The sequence below is a fragment of the Mustela lutreola genome, chromosome 11 (assembly GCF_030435805.1).
Source record: "Mustela lutreola isolate mMusLut2 chromosome 11, mMusLut2.pri, whole genome shotgun sequence".
In the NCBI taxonomy this organism is placed as follows: Eukaryota; Metazoa; Chordata; class Mammalia; order Carnivora; family Mustelidae; genus Mustela; species Mustela lutreola.
In genome coordinates, this window is record NC_081300.1 from 56,233,738 (window position 1) to 56,254,165 (window position 20,428).

A 20,428-nucleotide genomic window follows, 5' to 3' on the forward strand; every position below is an offset into this window, starting at 1 on the left:
CCAGGCAACGGCAGATTCAGGGCCCCCGGTGCCCCCATGAAAAAGGTAGGGACAACCACCAGGTACAGCATCCCTTTCCCAAGCCTGCATTGCAGTGCGATCGTGTTCACTGGCACAGCAAATGTCATGTTAACTTTGTGACTCTCAACCCTGTCTACACAGCAGAATCCCCTATGGAACATTTTTATAGACTTTTTTTTTTTTTTTTTTTTTTTTTTTTTTACAAGTTATGTATTTATTGTAGAGAGAAAGAGCAACACAGGGGTAAGGCAGCAGGAGAAGGAGAGAGAAACCCAAGCAGTCTCTGCACCAAGCTTGGAGTCCGATGAGGGGCTTGATCCCAGGACACCGAGATCATGACCTGATCCCAAACTGAGTCAGATGCTCAGCTCACTGCGCCACCCAGACGTCCCACCCTCCCGGGGAACATTTTTAAAGTGCAAACGGCTGAGTACCATCCCAGACCACATAAGGGGTAGGACCTGGGCACTGATGTTATTAAAATCTAATGTGCTGCCTGGAGAGAGAACTTCTGTACTAACCGTGCCTCTTCACCTGGAGCACCCTAGGCCAGCGGGGAAGATCTGAGTTTCCCAGAAAAGAAAGGAAGCCTAAGGAAACGGACATCCCTTAACAGGGTGTCTGGTGTAGAAGCTGCCTCTGTCACTCCAGCTAATGCTGAACGCCTCTCGGCCTCCCCATCTCCTGCCTTTCCCTGCTCCACAACACGGCCTCCTCGGGTCAATGCGAACCTATGTGACTATAAGTAAACAAAATATAGATGGTAAGATTGAGACTTTAATCCTTCTATTTCTGCTCTGCCCATTATTGCTCATGGAGAACATTTTTTTTTTTTTAATATGCACTTTTCAGTTCTGTGGACTCCAAAAACAAGCCCACTAAAAATGTCAAGAAGTGCCTGGAATCATAGCAAGGAATGCGGCTGAGAAAGGAGTCCTCGAGACACGCTCGCCTTTGTGCATCCCTGACTCGGGGTCCCAAGATAGGTTCCCTGCATGAATGAATGAAAAGGCAAACACAGGAGCAAAAATTAGGAACATGGAATAGAAACAATCTCACCAGAAAATATTATTCCCTACTCCAAGAAGCTATTAACTATTTAAAATGTCAACTACCTTTAAGAAAAGTGAAAGAAGCTTCCCAAGGCATTTCACATGTTAGAGAATATCTCAAACTCCCTCCACCCCACACTTCCAGAACAAAACAGTACCATGAATCCAGGAGCGTGGTTGTAAAGAATTGGGAAACTAGATTGTATTCAAAAACGAAGAGAGTGTTTGGGTGAAGGAGGTCAGAAGGCACAAACTTCCAGCTATATTTATATAAATATCATATGTTTATTATATAGAATTATATGCACAAGTCCTGGGGAGGTAATGCGCCACATGGTAAGCAGTTAATAATACCATGCTGCACATTTGAAATGTGCTAAGAGTAAATCTTAAAAGTTCTCATCACAAGAAAAAAAATTTCTTAACTGCCTATGGGAATGAATGTTAACCACACTTATGGTGATCATTTGGCAATATATACAAATATCGAATCATTTTGTTGTACACCTGAAACTAATATGTCAGCTGTATCTCAATTAAAAAAAAAAAAAGCCAGAATTAGAGATTCAGAATAAAGAGGGTTGGAAGACTAGACTGGGAATTGTGAGGGTAGGCAAAGAGCACTAGCCCACCGTAGCACACGGTAACAGGGACAGATGGTAAGCCCAGTGGCAGAGAGAGTGGTGGAAATAATGATTTAAACTAGAAACCCAGAAGAGTCAGCTTGAAGACCAACTGCAGGTTGTGCCTTTCAAGTCCTTGTACCTCTGGATACCAAAATGGGAATAAGGTTTTTGGAGACACAGATCCCAGAGCCCATGTTGGGCTGTGACTACTAATCCCTTTGGGTGAAATGAAACACAAGGGTCTAGAGGAACTCATGCCCAGCGCAGGGCCAGGACTCAGGGCTGGGCTGGCAATCCAGGGGCTGGATAAGGGTTCCATGGTTGTCAAGCTCTAGAGCATTTGTAGGTGGGCCCACTCTCCCACTGCCAAGGGCTCAGGTCTGAGCCCAAGAACCTTCTACCCTCAAGTTATCGTTGTATTGAAAGAAAAGCTGGGAGCTAAGGGTTTGAACTTTGCAGGAAAGAAAATCTTTCGGACCTTGACTTACAGAATTCTAGGCAAGCCATCCAAAAGAGGACCGGACAGCATCTTCTTTATTGTCATAGAGAATTTCCTGAGGTCCTAGCAGGAAGTTAAGGGACAATGGAACAAAATGCAGGAAATACTTCAGGTAATGGGTAAGGGAGGGCATTTTCTGTACATGCTCATGGATCTAAACTCGACATTCCCACCAGCTTTGCAGGAGGCTCTCTGGCACGAAAATTTGAGCCAGACGGCCTGCCTGGCCGACAGCTCAGACTTCAAAGATAGTTCAGGAATGAAGAGATGCAAACTTCAATGCCTGACTTATCACAAAAAAACAGTGCAAATGCAGAAACAGGCTGGTTGGTTGGGGTCATAATGACAAGGCTGGCCCAGGGCAGTAAGCAACAGGCCGTGCATGGGCGGTCAGGCTAGGTTTTAGGTAAGAAGTGGGGGTGCAATTCAGATAAGGAATAACATGAACAAATCATGCAGCTGCAATCAGAAAGGAAGGAAGAGCCCGGGATAGAGAGAGATAGAGAGATAGGCGCCCGGGATAGAGAGAGACGTGGCTAAGTCTAGTGGTCCTGGCTGACCGGAGGGATCATGGAGGGCCATGGCTGTGGCAGGACTGGATCTGGATGAAGCAGGGGGCACAGGATGAAGGCAGGACCTCAGCAGCATGAGCCTAACGGCAGTGTTTGACCAGTCAAGGAGAAAGCGTGCGAGCATCAGACAGTTACTACAAGCAGCTGGTTATGGGGACGCCGGGTGGCTCAGGCAGTTAAGTGTCCGACTCTTGATCTCAGCTCAGGCCGTGATCTCGGGGTCCTGGGATCAAGTCCTGAGGTGGGCTCTGTGTTGGGCATGGAGTCAGCTTAAGTAAGATTCTCTCTCTCCCTCTCCTTCTGTCCCTCCCCTTTTCTCTCTGAAAACAAACAAACAAAAAAGTGGCTGGTCATAGTCAATTCAGACAGCAGATGACTATTTGCCTGGTTAGAGGGAGAAATGAAAATTAAAAAAAAAAAAGTCAGATTTTTTTTTTTTTAAGGGAAAGAACAAAAATGTGGTGGGACAATTTGGATAAGGGGACAAAAAAAGTAAAAGCAGACTAAGACAAGGGAACAGAAAGAATGCTATGAGCTGGGGGAAATCCAGAGGGAAGACACTGGAGCGGGTTCCCGTGCTGGGCCCCCCAAGGTAACAAGATAATCACTTTTGTTGGTAAAATTCTGTCACTACAAAAAGGCTGGAAGACATTTAAACGTGTGCTATACAATAATCAGCATTGTTAGGTGAGGGCCCCCTTCCAAAGGTTCTCTTTTAACTACAAATGGTCGGCTACACTGTAGCATCTTTATTGTCGGAGAGAATTTCCTGAGGTTCTGGCAGGAAGTTAAGGGGCAATGGAATAAAATGCAGGAAATACTTCAGGCAACGGCGAAAGGAGGGCATTTTCTATATATGCTCATGGATCTAAATTTGACATTCCCACCAGCTACTCAGGACGCTCTCTGGCACAAGAATTTGAGCCACATGGCCTGCTAGGCCAACAGCTCAGACTTCAAAGACAGTTCAGGAATGAAGAGAGGCAAACTTCAAATAGTAAATTCAGAAGAGAAAAAAAGCAAAAGTGTGCATACAAGCCGAAGCCGGGATCTTATGTATTTCCACACTCCGCAGTTTCTGGATGAGCACTCGGAGATAAATGCTTACCTAGGCAAGAATGTCATCTATCGGGCTGATTCGGATTCTCACTGCCTCCATTGTCTGTCTCCTGCCCCCAAGCAAGACACACATTCGCTGGCAACAAGTTAACCCAAAGAAAGCTCTCCTGATCCAGCCTTGAAAACACAAAGACTCAAGTGGAGGGATTCTGAGCTATGAAATCCTTACTCTGAGCACGGACTGTCACCCTGAGCATCGAGTCCATGAAAATACAGTGAACCCAGCTGTCTCTGTCTTGCAGGGGGATTCGGGCCGAAACAGCTCCTGGGCTGGCATGTTCTAACAGAGCCCAAGTTCATGACCTTAACTAAACTACTTCTAATAAAGTTTTTTTTTTTCCCTCCTCATTAATTTTGAAATGCCTTTATTTATTTACTCAATTGTCCATGGAATCATATTAGTATTTGGAAAACAAAACAAGAGAAAGAATTATCTGTAAGCATGTAGATAAGTTACAGACATCTTTCTCAGGAAACTATAGTTTCTCTTGGTTGTCCAAACATTTCTAAGGAATGTAACTAAAAACATCATCTAAGGCCCAAGATGGAGAGTTCTCTGGTCATCTCTATTGAATCTCTATTCAAAGTGCAGACTTAACTTTATTCACTGGGAATTATTATCAAAAATTAAATTTTTCTGTGGCTGTCATAGATGTTCCAGTAACAAATCACACTTGGTAAAATAAGTAACCACTGTCTTAAACTTCTAATAGAATTATTCTCAAACTCGACTTCTCTATATCATGAATCTCCTAAAACACATTTTTAAAAAGTCTTTACTGCATAAGGAATAGCTTGTTAATGCACAGTAAACAAGACATTCAGAATGAGTAGAGAACAATGTCATGAAATCAACTGGTGACCTAGTTTTTAAAGTCCATAAGATCTAGGAAACACTGCTCTAATACCTTTCTGTCAAAGACCACGTTGGAAGGGACAAGTTGAAGGTGACAAGTTTACAAGTATGTACATTTATTAAATGATGTATTAATTCCCTGCAACAGGTCCACTGAAGTACTAGAATGTGGAGTGGGCAGTGGAGAGAGGAATATTGGTCCATGTTTTGTCAGGAAATGAGTGGGGCCCCCTTATACAGTTGGAGAAGAAGTAGGTTTCTACTACCAAAGAAGTAGCTTGCTTTTGAGAGTTCCATGAAAAGATGTCCATGGAAGAATGCACAAGAAGCCAAAAGTAGTGGTTACCTCAGAAGAAGGTGACAAAGGTTGAGACTTAACCTTTTTCTACAGACACTTTAGTACAATTTGAGTTTTGTACCATGGCATGGATTACCTACACAACAAAATGTTTTGAAGTTACTTGATTCCTAAACAAAGATATTCATTTCAATTTGACTCAATGAAGTTCACTGCTAGGAACTTTGCAAAGCAATGATGGTGCAGATATGGATAAAATGATCTCCACAGGGGCGCCTGGGTGCCTCAGCCATGAAGCATCTGCCTTCGGCTCAGGTTATGATCCCAGGGTCCTGGGATCGAGCCCTGCGTCAGGCTCCCTGTTCAGTGGGAAGCCTGCTTCTCCCTCTCCCACTCCCCCTGCCAGTGTTCTCTATCTCACTGTATCTCTGTCAAATAAATAAATAAAATCTTTAAAAATAAACATGTTCCCTGCCCAGTCAGTGGGTGAGAAGGACTGGTCAGCCAATTGTTCACGCCACCATGATAAGTGGATACAAATGATGATAGCGCTAAGTGGAGAGACCGCTGGGAGTTTAGGGAAGAGAGTACTTTAACATCGGGGGACCGGGAAGGTTTCCCAGGGCATTCGAACCCAAACAGCAGACTTGTCTGTCTTCGCAGCTTGTGTGCAAGGAAATACTTGTTGCCTATGAGTAGGTACAAGTGTCCTAAAATAATGCCCCTCGGTACCTGGGTGGTTCAGTGGGTTAAAGCCTCTGCCTTCGGCTCAAGTCATAATCCCAGGGTCCTGGGATCGAACCCCGCGTCGGGCTCTCTGCTCAGTGCGGAGCCTGCTTCCTCCTCTCTCTCTCTGCCTGCCTCTCTGCCTACTTGTGATCTGTCTGTCAAATAAATAAATAAATAATCTTTAAAAAAATAAAATAATGCCCCTCAGCTCTGGGATAACAGGCCAGCTGGAGTCCCAACCCCCTTGGCTTAACCCCCCCCGTGTGATGCACATCACTGTTATTTTGTATATACCTGTGAAAAAGTGAGGGGTGTGGGTGGCACAGTCTGAGCCCTAGGGTGGTGTTTCTAGAAAAATCACAGAGGCGGCCATGCTGAGAAGGGAGACGAGGGGAGGAGGGAGGTTTGGCTAGAGAACCATCACAATATTTCATGGGAAAAACAAACAATTCCGGAGACTGGTCAGCAGTGGGGACCAAAAAAAAAAAAAAAAAAAATGCAGACAGATCGCACAGACTTTCAGGAGGTAAAATCAACAAGCCCTAAATGAGCAAATGAACATGGGCAATGAGAGAGGAAGGGGTGCCCAGAACAGTGAGTGCACGTGACAGGCTTAACAGTAAGGGTCATCGCCACAGACCCCACACCTGTGACAGTATGTCGTGCCCAACGCCATGCCAATATTTTCATGTTGTTATTTACTCATGTGAATCCTACCCATTTTATAGACAGGAAGATTGATATTCAGAGCTGGTAAGGTGTTAACCAATGTCATGGCTCATCAGACGGACAGGCCTGGTATTTAAGCCCAAGACTACTTGATTTCAGCTCCAAACTCCAAATTTTGAAACAATTACGCATTCCAGAAACTACAGCTCCAGAAGAGGGCCTCCCCCAGAGTCCTGTGTAAAATAGTAACAGTGATACTCCTAGATAAAATATTTTGAGGGCTAACCCTGTACTAGACACTGTACTGACACTTTTCTTGCATTGTTTCATCTCATCTTTAACAGCCTCTGCAGGGAAACCTCTTTATTACTCCCAGTTTGCAGACGCTGACACCAAAGCACAGGAAAATTAACTTGCCCAATATCCCCCAGCTAGTGAAGCCAGAGAATAAAACATCTAAAGCTTAAAGGTATGGCTTGTCATCCCTGCCCCAAATGCACCATAGATGATAATGTATATCCCTAGGGCTTTATGAACAAATTATTATAAAATGATAGAGTGTTTCAAGGATGATTACTTTGAAATAAGTGGGTATATAAACATTTTAGGATACTTGGTTATAGAGCAGTGCAGTTCTAAGAATGGCTCAAGACATTACCATATCTTTGTGGTATTTGAATTCTTTATGACATTGTATTAACTACAGCAGTAGGCTTCATATTTAATGTCTGGAAAAGAGGAAGGAAAAAGGAGTGGGCCAAATCCAGGATATGCAAATGGCGGGCAGTGATGTTTTTACTACACATATCTTTGTTTCCCACTGCTAAGACCAATATTTTTTTTATTGGCACTTACATGGCAATACAGCTTACAGAAGAGAAAAGTGTGCCTTTGAAATCCCTTCAGGCACACGTACTCCATACTGTGGAATGATACATGCTAATTCGAATGCTATGCCCTGTTGAGAACGAAGTACATGTTCTTCAAGTCATACAACAGATTGTTTTTTCTCTCTCTACTTGGAATGACCTATTTTTTACTTTTAAAAAAGAAAGGATGATTTAAAACAGAAAAACTGATGAGCCAACCTGTGAAGCAATTATAATTCTATGTTGTAATCATAATTCTATATTACCAGCTGTGGACTCAACAAGGCACTATTTTAAGAAACATACCACCTCTTACTCTAACCCCCGGGAATAACTCACTTTAAACAGGTTACATTTCAAGGTCAGTGAGCCACTGGGTCCTCCTATACAGTGAGTTGTAAGGTAATCCAGAGAGACACAGATATTACAGAGGACTGCTAATAATCTGAGTGGCTGTTAGATAATGATCATTTTTTAAAATGTAGGCACCAATTAGTCAACTCAGCAGTGCCACAGGTCAGCTTGATTTTACTACGACCAAATAATACCATTTCACTAATCATTTATGCTTTATATGTAGAGTACAACTTATTTCTTTTAAAGATTTTATTTATTTATTGAACAGAGATCACAAGCAGGCAGAGAGGCAGGCAGAGAGAGAGGAGAAAGCAGGCTCCGGATCCCAGGACCCTGGGATCATGACCTGAGCTGAAGGCAGAGGCTTTACCCCACTGGGCCACCCAGGCGCCCTGGAGCACAAGTTATTTCTTAAAATGAAAACTCCCTCAAAGGTGCTTGTTAGGAAGCATGGTGTTGGCTGATGGGGTGGAGACAGCAAATATGGAACCGGTGTGAAAGACTCAAAGACTCCCCTGGTGGGTGGTTTTCCAAGGCATCTTAAGCAGGAAAGCCCCATGTGGTCCCACTTTCTCCAAACACCATTCATAACCTCCCATGCCAAGTGCTCAGCTCCTAGGGGCAAGAAAAACATTCCCGGCATTGCCTCCATCTAGGACTTTCAATTTCTTAAAACAATAAAGCTGAACCAAGTGGCTCTCTCCCCACCCTGTGGGAAACTGGGACTCGCTCACTTTCAGCAACCGGAGAGAAAGGAGTCCGGCTTGTAGCGCCAAAGCCTTCCCTCGCTTAAAGGCGGGCTCTTTTCTCGGCCGCATAACTATGTAAATTCCCCCTACGTCCCAGCCCCACTCCGCGCAGAGCAGGCGCTGGGTATTCAAAGCTGTGTGGCCAGCTCCGGTCCAGTGCGTTCATCACGAATGCCTGAATGAATGAGATGGACGCGTCTCTGTCGAGTTCACGACTCAGCACAATGCCCAAACACATTTTCCCACGAGGGTATTTCGCATGCCACCTACCTAAACTTTTGACCTGTATTTATTTATTTATTTTTTAATGAAATGTGTATTTGTAGGGATGTGTCCATGGTCACGTGTTGCGCACATTAGATGCAGTCAACAAGTATTGTGACCGCCTAGCCAACTAGAAAGCGACGCCGCCAAGACTTCACCGAGTGTCCGCTTGATCGAGTGGGGGAATGGAGTGGTCCGCAGAAAGGGAAACAGGGCTTCTCTTTCTCTCTGGCATTGATAGAAGCCTTGAAAATTCGCTTGGGGTTTCCGTTCTCCCCAAACCTTGTCAGGAGAAACACTGCACCACCGCAGCCGGCGAGCGTGCAAAGTCGTCCCTTCGTCACCGGCTCTGTCACCCCAGGGTGACCGCGGTCTAACCCCGCACGGGGAACGAGCCGGTTTGGCCACCTCGGGGGCGCTGCACAAAGAGCGCCCTTTCCGAAGGCGCATCTGTGGCCGGGACGCCGCGGGCGGGCGAGTACCCAGGGCTCAAGACAGCCGGCCAGGGGCCCGCTTCTCGCCACGGTCTGTCCCCACGAGCCCACCTGGGCCGCGAGCGGTCCCGAGGAGCCCGCCCTTTCCGCGCCGCGGACCAGCGGGCTTTCCACCGCAGGACAATGAGGGCGACTCGGGAGGACGCCTTTCCCATTCATTCCCTGCGCCGAGTCAGCCGCCCGCACCCCTGCCCGCCGCAGCCCGGGGACTGCAAGCTGGGGATCTCTGCGGGGGTCGCAACTCCCTCCTGCACCCCACGACCCCCGGCTTCCCCCACCCCGTGCCGCTCCCGTCAGCGGCGCTCCGGATCGCAAAAGAACGGAACGGATCCTCACTCCCCACCTCCCCACCCCCGAGCCCGAGGAGTTTCAAGCCCAAGGGTCGGAGGACCGGGTTGCGTCCATCTCGGGTGGCGTCCCCATTCCTATCCCGCCCCGCCCGGGAGACGCTTCGTGGGGGCCGCGCGGGAGCCCCACGTGTGCGATTCCCCCGTCCGAGGTGAACAAGGATGCGCGCCCCCACCGAAGCAGCGGCAAAGCGGTCGGCTTTGTCCCGCTGCTGCCGCCGCCCGCCCGGGGACTGGGAACCGGGGCTCACCTCTCTGCTGGCACCGCGCGGCGACCCAGAGCAGCGAGGCCAGGAGCGCGACCCCCGCGCCGCCGCCGCCACGCATCTCGCTGCCCCCGCTCGCGTGGGCTCTGGGAAGAAAGGCACCGCCACGCGCGGGGGCTCTCCGCAGAGCGCGAGTCCGCCCTTCCCCGCCGCGCTCCGGCCTCCAGCCCGCGGGCCCCTTGGACACACCGCCCCCGACCTGCGCCGCGCCCGCCCCTCCCCGCCCCCGCCCGCGCAGACCCCTCCCCCGCGGGGCCCCTAGCTCGGCCCCTGCGACCCGCGGGGACCCGCCGCTCCAGCTGGCCGCCGGCCCGGCGCGGTGCTCAGAGCGTCCCCGACTCGGGGGGTGTGGCGGGGTGACCCGCTCCGAGCCCGGGCGGCGGGCGGGGTGGGGCTGGGGGTGGTGGGGGAGGGTGGGCGGAGAAAGTGGCTGGGAAGGAGGAGAGAATCTGCTGAAGTTGGCCCGAGCTGGTGAATTCCGAGAAAGCATTTGCCCTGTTGACCCTTCCGGCCCCACGGCGGCTCTGAGCCCCCGCCGGGCCCCGGGAGCCGGGAGGACGCGCCGCTGCCCACACCCGCGGCACCTCCGGGCCCGCGCCCCTCTCGCGTCAGACGCTCCCCGGGCCGGCGGCCGGCCTCCCCTTTGGAGCGCGACCAGGGTGTAGCTGACCAGCGTCCCTCTCCCTCCGACGGTGGCCCGGCCTCCTGTGTCCTGGCCGCCAGCCTCGCGGACGGGACTCGGGGCTTAGCTGATCAGCCTCCCCCACTGGCTGTTGGCGTAGGATTTTGTAAAGATTTTTCTTCTGAAAATGAGTTGCAACTTGTTTCTCACTTCGTCTAGGTAAGGAGAGAAGGGTCACTTGGACTTAATTATTAGTCTACCCTTACCCCTTACAGCTGGAGGAAGAGGTCCCCCTCCCCCCCCCTTTTTTTTTGGAAGTTAATCTTAACACAAGAGTTCAACTGCTTTGTTCTTTTTTTTTTTTTTTTTTAACTACATCTGGTCCCTGTTAAAGAGCTTTTAATTTCCTCTGATTTTTTTTCAATTAAAAGTATTCATAACACTTTGTAGATATCATTTTCTCACGATGTAAACAGAAGACATACTAAAAGCCACTGAGTACCACCAACTCACGTCCTCATTTTGATTTTAGGGTTTTTTTTTTTTTTCTTTTCTCTGTAGGGAGATAATTTTATCTCATTGTGTCAATCAATTTGACCACCCTAGCAATTCCAGTTTTTCTAAAGATACTTCCTTAAGCACTTAGTGAATAAAATATTATGTTAGCAATTATAGAAGCAAAGAACAAAAAGGTAGAATTGAGGCCTTTAAAAAGGACTTGCTGTGGGATGTCTGGCTGGCTTAGTTGGTAGAGCATGTGACTCTTGATCTTGAGGTTGTGAGTTTGATCCCAGAGCTGGATGTGTAGATTGCTTAAAAAAAAAAAATTTTTTTTTTTTTTTAAAGGATGCCTATGGTTGAGTGAGAAAGTGTTCGTCACAGGGTCAAATTTAAAATAGTTTTTTTTTTTTTTACTATTAGAATATTTAAGTATTAAGTATCAACTAATTCAGTAAATCGGTATTTAATAACTAATCAAGTGTCAAACCTTTAAATATTAAATAAAAACTGTCTGCACTGAAACAACTGTGTCCACACAGATATTTCACACGTACACATATGTCTTTTAGAGTGTAACAAGCACATTCACATTGGTTATCTTATGTGATATTTCCAATTTTGTGAGATTCTGCCCAGCCACATTGGGGCCAAAGGGTCTGCCACCTTTGAGTTGAGGAAATGAGTTCAGGGGCTTAAGGTGCCAAGATGAGCAAATGTCCAGGTGAGAGCAAGCCCCCAGGTCTGGTTTCTGGTTCAGACTTCTCTACATCACTGCGCTGAGATCCTCCGTGGGGAGGATGAGATCAAATGCAGCGGCAGTAATCATAAGGGGTCATCTGTCTCCCTTTTGTCCTGGGTTCCTAGAAATTCAGTTCAGACTCCAGCCAGACCTTATCTTTGAACTGCAGACAAGGAACTCATTTGTGATTTGAGGAAGCAAAGGGTCAGCACACTTGGGGAGTGAACAGGAGACATCAAAATGTGCAAGTGGACCCAATTTGTCATTCCTCAAAATTAAGTGGAGATAATTAAGGGAAAGAAGAATTTACAAAGCCAATTTAATGAACAAGCTTAGATAAGATGGAAGAGTAAAAATGTCACAATTCTACGTGTCTTATAAAAATAAAAAACAACTGCTGTACAAATTTTCCTATTCTTTAGCATGCTTTGATAAATTAGCTACGGCACCATGAAAGTTCCAGGGATGGCTGGTTCAAGGTGAAAATGAGATAAGAATGTTTACGATTTGTGAGAAAGAAGGAACTCAGTTCAGGCAGGCACACGAAGACGTGTGGTTCAAAGTCACCTGAAAAAAAAATGGTCAGTGAAAATGCCTAAATGCTAAGCAATAGTTAAGTGGTTAAGTAGTTTATAGTAATTCAGTGTGACAGTCTATTACATAGGCATTCTTAAAATATCAGACTTAAAGTTTGCAAAAAACATTGTGGTATGTTCAGTGAGAAAAGCAAAATCCTAGACAATATGGGCATTCCATTTTATAAAATAAGCACTCATACAAATAAAAAACTCGAAAGCCTCATACAGAAAATACAGTTGTGTCCAGCTGATGAGAGGTGAGTGGTGGCATGGAGGTTAGAAGTCGTGATAGGGAACTTGGACTGAGCTCGCAGGAAGCTCACGTTCTCCTAGCTCACTTACTGGAAGAAACATCTTGAGCAAGTTCCTTCATCTGCAAAGTAGAGGTAATAGAAGACAGACATATTATGGTCCTCATCTTTTTTTGTGGAATGTTCAGCCTGGCAGTTAAGAGAGAAAAAGGTAAAGAAAAAATATATATAAAATAAAAGAAACATCAAATGGCAGAGAGATAGGATGGGAAATCAAGCACTGAGTAAACAACTTAAGAGAGATTTTACTGAGGTAAAATCTTCATCCCAAAGATTGAATGGGCCACGGCACCTGGGGGGCACCGTGGGTTCAGGGGCCGACTCTTGATTTCTTTTTCTTTCTTTCTTTCTTTCTTTCTTTCTTTCTTTCTTTCTTTCTTTTTTTTTTTTTAAGGATTTATCCATTTATTTGACACAGAGAGAGAGAGAGAGATCACAAGTGGGCAGAGACGCAGGCAGAGGAGGGTGGGGAGCAGGCTCCCCACTGAGCAGAGAACCCAATGCGGGGCTCGATCCCAGGACCCTGAGACCATGACTTGAGCCAGAGGCAGAGGCCTTAACCCACTGAGCTCCCCAGGAGCCCCCCAACTCTTGATTTCAACTCAGGTCCTGATCTCAGTGTGTCAGCTTATCCTTGATCTTGTCTAAAAAATGAAATCGATGGAGTTTTTTAAAAAATACACTGATTTATACTCCCTGAAGATTCTGATTTAATTGGTACCAGGTGCAGCCTGGATATCTAGATGTTCTAAGGCTCTCCAGGTAATCCTAATCTCCTGCAACAACATTTTAGAAACACGGAGGTGTTTAGATTTGATTCCTGCATCAAAGGCAATCTGGGTCTGATTATTGGTGGCTGGGCCCACTGGAGGAGCCAGCCTCAAAGCAGTATGGTCCCAGGCAAGAGGATGAAGCCCCGCTTGGCAAATGTTTTTCCTGCGAGGCCTGATATCCACACAGCAGAGACCCAGCCATGGTGCCCAGAATAAGGGGCAGGACTGTTTCTCTGGAGGCTTGCTATAAGCCCAACTGTCCTTTAGCTCTAAGGGAATTGAGGTTCCAGGCAGGGACTTGGGCCCAGGAGCATGGAGCCAGGATCCAGGAAGCTGGCCTGGAGTACAAAGCTGGGAACTTGGTTCTAAGGAAAGAGGTGAGAGGTCAATTACTGAACGTGGGTTATGGTGTCAGAGTCTGATCCAGGACAAAGCTAAAGAGGCTGAGTATAAGCTAAGCTCCTTAAGGGCCCATAGGAGGAGATAAAGTGATTAGGACACTCAGCCTTAGGCACTGTTGAGAAGTGGCAGGACAAGGAGACCAAGGAGGCAAATCAGGAGTAGTAGGCAGAATAATGGCACCCCAAAGATATGCACATGCTAATGGTGGGAACCTGGGAATATGTTACATTACATGACAAAATGGACTTCGCAGACGTGACTAAATAAGGATTTTTTCATGGTCTCTTCATTCATGGTCCCAAACTGGAACCAAGTTATGTGATATGTCCATCAATAGGAGAATGGATTTCAAAACTGTGGTCTATTTTACACAACAGAATATTTACTTGGCAATACAATAGAATGGGCCACTGACTCACGCGACATGAATGAACTTCAAGAACGTTGTGTTAAGTGAAAGGAGTCAGACACGAAAGGGTATTGGATAATTCCATTTAAGAGAAGTTTAGCAACAGGCAAAAATAGTCAGAGGAAAACAGTGGCTGCCTATGGAGAGTGCGAACATCCACGGGAAGGGGACAGAAGGGAAACTGGGGTAAAGGAAATGTTTTATGTCCTGAATGGGGGGTTGGTTGCATGGGTTTACAAAGATTCATTTAATTACATAGATTACATAATTACCAAAATTCATTTAATTACATAGATTTAGGACCTTGCATTTTTCTGTGTAAATAAGGATCTTTTTCTAAATTTTTCTTTAAAATTTTATTTATTTATTTGAGAGCGAGCACATAAGACATCAGCAGAGGGAGAGGGAGAAGCAGGCTTTCCGCTGAGGAAGGAGTCTGATATGGGGTTCAACCCAGGCCCCAGGGATCATGACTTGAACTGAAGTTCATCTGCTTAACTGACTGAGCCACCCAGGCATCCCTAGGACAATGAGGGCCCCAGGCCCTTGAGGTGAGGCAATTTTTCTTGATTATCTGGGTAGGACCAATGTAATCCTAGAGGCCCTTATAAGTAAAATAAGAAGGCGGGAGAAGGACTCAAACTGCCATTGCTGGTTTTGAAGATGGAAGGATGGGGACCTTTGGTAAAGGAATGCGGAGGCCTCTGGATGGGGCAAGGCAGGGAGACAGATACTTCCCTAGAGACTCCAGAAAGAAGGAGCTCTGAGAACATCTTGATTTCATCCAGTGGAAGGCCCTGTTGGAATTCTGACCTCCAGATCTGTTGGATAATAAACACATGTTTAAAGCCAGTAAGTTTGAGGTAATTTGTTATAGCAGCCATCAGGAGCTAGTGCGCTAGACTAACACCGTCTCTCAGAAATCAAGCGGAGATGGTGTTGAGGGGAGAATAATAAGTAGCTATATCAGAGCCTAAACAGATACTGAAGATTCCCCTCATGTCAGTAGTAATGGAAAGGTCAGAGAAAGAAAGAATTTGAAGGAATTATGTGAATTATTACGGAGATGATGAAGAAGAACAGAGGGTTCAGAGAGCAGTGGTAGAGGAGAACCTGGGGTCTGGGGTGGGACAGGATTGGGATTCTGAAGGACCAAGAGGTTTATAAGCTTTGGTCTTCTTGCAAGGACCGATGTGTTATAAAGCCCATAACCAAATGGGCAAAGCAGCTGTCAAGAGGTGTGCAGGGCTCTGTTGATGGCGCCAGGCGACACATGACTAGTTGCCTCCTGGCATCCAGGCTTCTTTCCATCTGCAGACTTGATCCCCCAGCGGGGTACCGCATTTCTGGCCTTTCTTGCAGCGAGCCATGAGTCTGTATTAGTCTGCAAGAGCCGCTAAAACAAAATAGACTAAGTGGCTTAGGAAAGAGGAATTTGTTTTCCCACCGTTCAGGAGGCTGAAAGTCCAAGATCAAGGTTCCTGCCTGTTCAGTTCTCTTCCTGACTTCCAGACAGGTGCTCTCTCCCACTGTGTCCTCATATGGCCTTTCTTCTGTGTGTGCACAGAGATAGTGGGAACGCTCTGTGGTATCTTCTTGTAAGGACACTACTCCTATTACATCAAGACTTCACCATTAGGACTCAATGAACCTTGTGTCCTTCCTTAGAGGTCCCATCTCCAAATACAGTCACACGTAAGGGTTAGTGGTTCAACATGTGAATTTTGAGGGGACACCAACATCCAATCCACAACAGACCCGAGAAGTCCAGGCCAATAGGATGCGAACAGAGGTGAAGTTGCAACTTCAGCCCTTTTCCCATGACAGAAGACCTCCGTCCCCACATGCTGGCTCTGTCCTCCTTTCCCCAGCCTCAGCTCACCTACTCCAAAACACAGCTTCGATCCCACTGGGGTGAAGCACTCCCGGAGGGTTATGGAACAGAGTCACTCTCTGCCTGGCCTGCATTCCAGAAGAAAGAAATACAATATTGTGAAAGTCGAGCCATTCTATGTTGGAGTCCTTTATAAGGGCAACTTAGTCTTCCCCTGACACATCCTATAACCCGAATAACCAGATTCACCTTTGCACAGTTAGCAGAAGTAAATTATCATGACTTGCACCAGATTACGCTGAAATTAAAAATGGAACCGTATTAAATCGCTTAGCTTGATTGATGAAGTAGCTCCCTCACAAGTCTGTCAAAATGAGAGCGAATAAATCCTGCCTTAGAGCCTGATCTTACTGGAGGAGTGCTCCAGGCCTGAGTAGAACACGTCTTTCTAACTCGTTCTGAATTTAACTTTTTATTAATTTTGATTCACATATCATGTCCTCACCAAACATGGCTTTATTTCTTTTTTCTTTTATTTTATTTTTCTTTCTTTCTTTCTCTTTCTTTTTTTTTTTTTTTTCCCCACCTCAAACATCCTGTCATATATCTGCTTGCATGTCAGGGAAATTTTTGCTTTTCAAAATCCTATTGCTACTATTTGTAAGAGCACAGACCCACACAAGCAAAATGATGACTGATGTCAGGAGCCTATCATGCCTGGCCCAGAACTTATTTGTCAAATAAGAACATTTTTTCACCATTCAGTTCAGGCCTTACCTTTGACAACATGTCTTGGAAATCATTTCTTAAGGAAACTTCTTAGCTTCTCCATAGATGTATAGGATATATATGTCCCACATACTTTCTGAGAATTACCTTCCCATGGTTCTGTGGCTACCACAAAAAGACCTGATTTGCACCAACATGACCTCATCCTACCCCGCCCACCCTCTGTGGGTTGGCTGATCGAGGTCATTATCTAAGACACCCCCACCCCCTCCCCAGGTGGCATACTTGGCTTTTCAGCCTTCCTTACATTCACGTGCCAATGAACTTTCTTCTTTCCTTAACCATTGTGAGTTGGGTTTTTGTCACTTAAAACTCAGTCTTAATGCACACTTTTTATATTGATATACTTTCCATTACTGGTCACAGTTAATGTCAGTAGCATCTGCTCTCTGATGCTTCATGGTTTCTTAAAGGACTTAGAGTATTTTATATTCACAAGTCTAAGTTTCCAGAGCATTCCTTAAAAAAAAAAAAAAAAAAAAAGAACAAACTTAAGTGGAATTTAACAAGGATTTCACACAAGAAAAAGTAGTGGTGAAACAAGGAAGGAATTGGACTGGGACCAGATACCAGTTCTCACATTTACTTGACTGGGTGATCTTTGGAAAACGATTCAACTTTCCTGCTCTCACTGTCCTCATCTGTAAAATGGGGGGTGGGGTGGGGTGGGGAGGGGGATACAAGACCTATGCCAAAAAGTGAGAATCAAGACTCTTTGCATAGTGCCTGGCATCAAGTAAATACCCAATAATTATTTTCTTCAATGACAAATATCATCATCACACATGGATTAGGAAGTGACATCGTATAGCTACTGTGAGACTATAAAAGATGAGCAGATCTGTCAGCACATGCTTCTAAAAGGCAGCTAGATGCCTATGAAGAGATACACCATCATTCACCTTCTTATTTCTATGGAAGAAACACAGTAGACTCTGAGGGGAAATACAAGCTAGGAGAGAGCATCTTCCTGAAACCCAAGTAATAGGTAGAGATTAAAATAAAATGGCAACAAGCTGAAGGAAAACCCAAAAAGATTTTTAAAAAAATATATTTTGGCAGGGAATCAGGCACTAGGGAAGTTGGCAAGTTTGCTTTTTCTTTCATCAAGGAAGAGGAAGCCAATTGGGAAGAGTCTGGAAGACAGCTGTTCACAAGGACAAGTAAACAGCATTTGTCCCTGGGACCCTGGAGGATGTCCTTGCCTGCTGGGTATTTGTAACAATAAAACCCTTCAACAGGAAGGTTCAACTTTGAAATCAGTGTTTTCAATGATAGGAGCACAAGAAATTTAGAGCTGGACACTATCTGAAAAGTAAGAAATAGATGTTTATAAACAGACTTGTCACTGTGTCATTTTCATCCGCCCGGCTTAGAAGAATATACTTACAAACCAACACTGTTAATGATGCTTCCTTCTGTTTTTCGTTTGTTTGTTTAAGTTCTCCTTCTCTTCACTCTGGATAGAGGCAAACATTCTACACTAGTCTGCATTTTCAGTTTTCCAAGCCCTCTTTTTCTCCATGTCTCCCTCCAGGTCTCCATCTGTTGTCATTTTATGACACCTTCTCCAGACATTTCATCAAGAAGCCAATTCATAATCAAATAACTCATAAATCTGACTATGGTTTCATGGCAGAAATAATATTCAAATTTAAGGAAGAAGACAATACTAAGAAACAGGATTTGTTGTAGGAATGGACAGCATTCTTTTATCAACAGGTTCTTTTTCAGGAGACAATAGTTAATCCTGGAAGGTGATGCTGGAGATCAGAAAATCAGAAGACCTGAGATTAAAATCATGTTTCTAGAGAATATCAAGTACCCGACTCTCGAATTGGTCAAATCCCTTCTCAGAGCCTCAGTGTTCCTCCTCTATAAAATCTAAATGAGAACCTCTCTTACTGTCTCTTATTAATGACAGTAATAATAGTAACAGCTGCTATGTGTTGAATCTTGAACGTGTACTGTACATCCATGATCATATTGATTCTACTTAAATCTCCAACTACCCCCCTCCCACGGCAGCATCATGGCATCTGAATGAGGCTGGAGAACCATGCTGACCAGTCTCTCTTCAACTCATGCCCACACTTATTAAAGTTGGCCTTTCTAATTGTCTGGCAATCACACTACCTTCTCCAAGCTGTCCATTCTCCACCTTAAGCCCACCTTTTCAGAGCACAGCTACAGCTCCCTCTGCCAAGGATGCCCATCTCTCCCTCTTCCCATCTGTTGCATTCCTGGTCCTTGTTCAAGACCCAAATCAAACACCTTATTCCCTAGGTGGTCTTCCATGATTGTTCCAGTACTCATGGACTGCTTGCTTACTCCTTTGTACTATGAACGTACTTTGTAGTACAATCTCTGTTCTAACTGTTCTGTTGATTTTATTTTTTTGTTTTTTAAATTATTATTTTATGTTGATTATTATTTTTCATATTAAACAAGGAACACATGGCTCTTTTCACTTTCTTCTGTCTTAACACTTCCTACAGTGCCTGAAACTTGACAAATATTTGTTGAATACGACAAGGATGTGGTATTCAACAATATTAATGTTGTACTCAACATATGTAATAACGTGGTTGCCGTTCTTGTGTATGCATTATGTTCCAAGCATTATGCTAAACATATGACGTTAATGATCTCAAGTGCTGTAAACATCCCAGGGTGGCAGAAGTTAACGTCAGCTATGAGGTATAAACAAGGTTCTGAGTTACAAGCAACAAAAGTTGACACTGGCCACTTCTAAAACAGGCCAGGGGGTTGGAGAGATATCAGTTGGGCCAGGAAAAGGGGATTCACGGAATCCACAGGAACATGGAAAACAAGGCATGAGAACACACAGCAAGCAAGAGAGTTCCAGATGCTAGGCAGCAGAACCGCAGCCAAGGTCATCCCCCCAAACAGTAGGGCTGAAGCAGACTGCAGTGTGGGGAGTCCTTTGATCTTCAGATGTTCACTTCATCTTTGTTTCACTAACTCCAAGTCCAAATCCTGGGGAGCCCGTAGCTGATGGACTGAGCTTACATCGTGTGTCTAAAGTGGGGGTAGAAGAGGCATCGGCCCTTCTCTTCCATTCCATAGTAGCCATTGGGAGTGAGGAAGGGGGTAGAGAAGCTTACACAATAAGAACTCAGAGAACCAAGTGCTAAGAAAAAAGACAACATCCAAAATAGCAAATGTCCTCTACAGGCAGTCGGGAAGTATGTTATGGAGAGAGTGGAACTTAGTCGGTCGCTGAAGAGCAGTAGAACTCAGAAAGGCAGAACAGAAAGTGAAAGATGGTGGAGAATAGCCTAAGCCAGGAGACAGCGTCAGGGTTGGGTCTGTTTGGATACGAAGGGCCGCCGGAAGCCTGTAGGAGACACAAGCTGGCGGGTCTCCTCAGATTCCCTCCATGCGGGACCAACCAGGCCCTGATCTTGGCTTTGGACCCTCCCCTCTGGCCTCTTCTGTAGCTGCTGGAGTTCTGCCTCCCCCTTAGACCTTCTGGCATGGGCAGAAACCACACAGCCCTGGGCCAGATGTGGCCCCAAAGCAGCTCCTGCACAGGACAAATGAAACCCAGAAGTGGAGGGCACTTTACTTCCTGTTGGGGCAACTGGATGGATAAGAAATCGGAGACAAAGGAGCCAGACAGAAATCCCTCCTGTTTCTTTCTCCCATGTGCTGCATGA

At 45.6% G+C, this 20,428-nt stretch overlaps 1 protein-coding gene across 1 annotated transcript in view; it reads right to left on the bottom strand.

Annotated features, from left to right (window-relative positions):
- The window catches only part of LAMA1 (laminin subunit alpha 1), a 157,286-nt gene extending 147,326 nt beyond the window's left edge, over nucleotides 1-9,960 (bottom strand). Inside the window, exon 1 of the mRNA XM_059139976.1 lies at nucleotides 9,773-9,960. Coding sequence (XP_058995959.1) covers nucleotides 9,773-9,848 — 76 coding nt within the window. The 5' untranslated portion in view covers nucleotides 9,849-9,960. The remainder of the gene's footprint in view (nucleotides 1-9,772) is intronic.
- Between the last annotated feature and the right edge of the window lie 10,468 nt (nucleotides 9,961-20,428).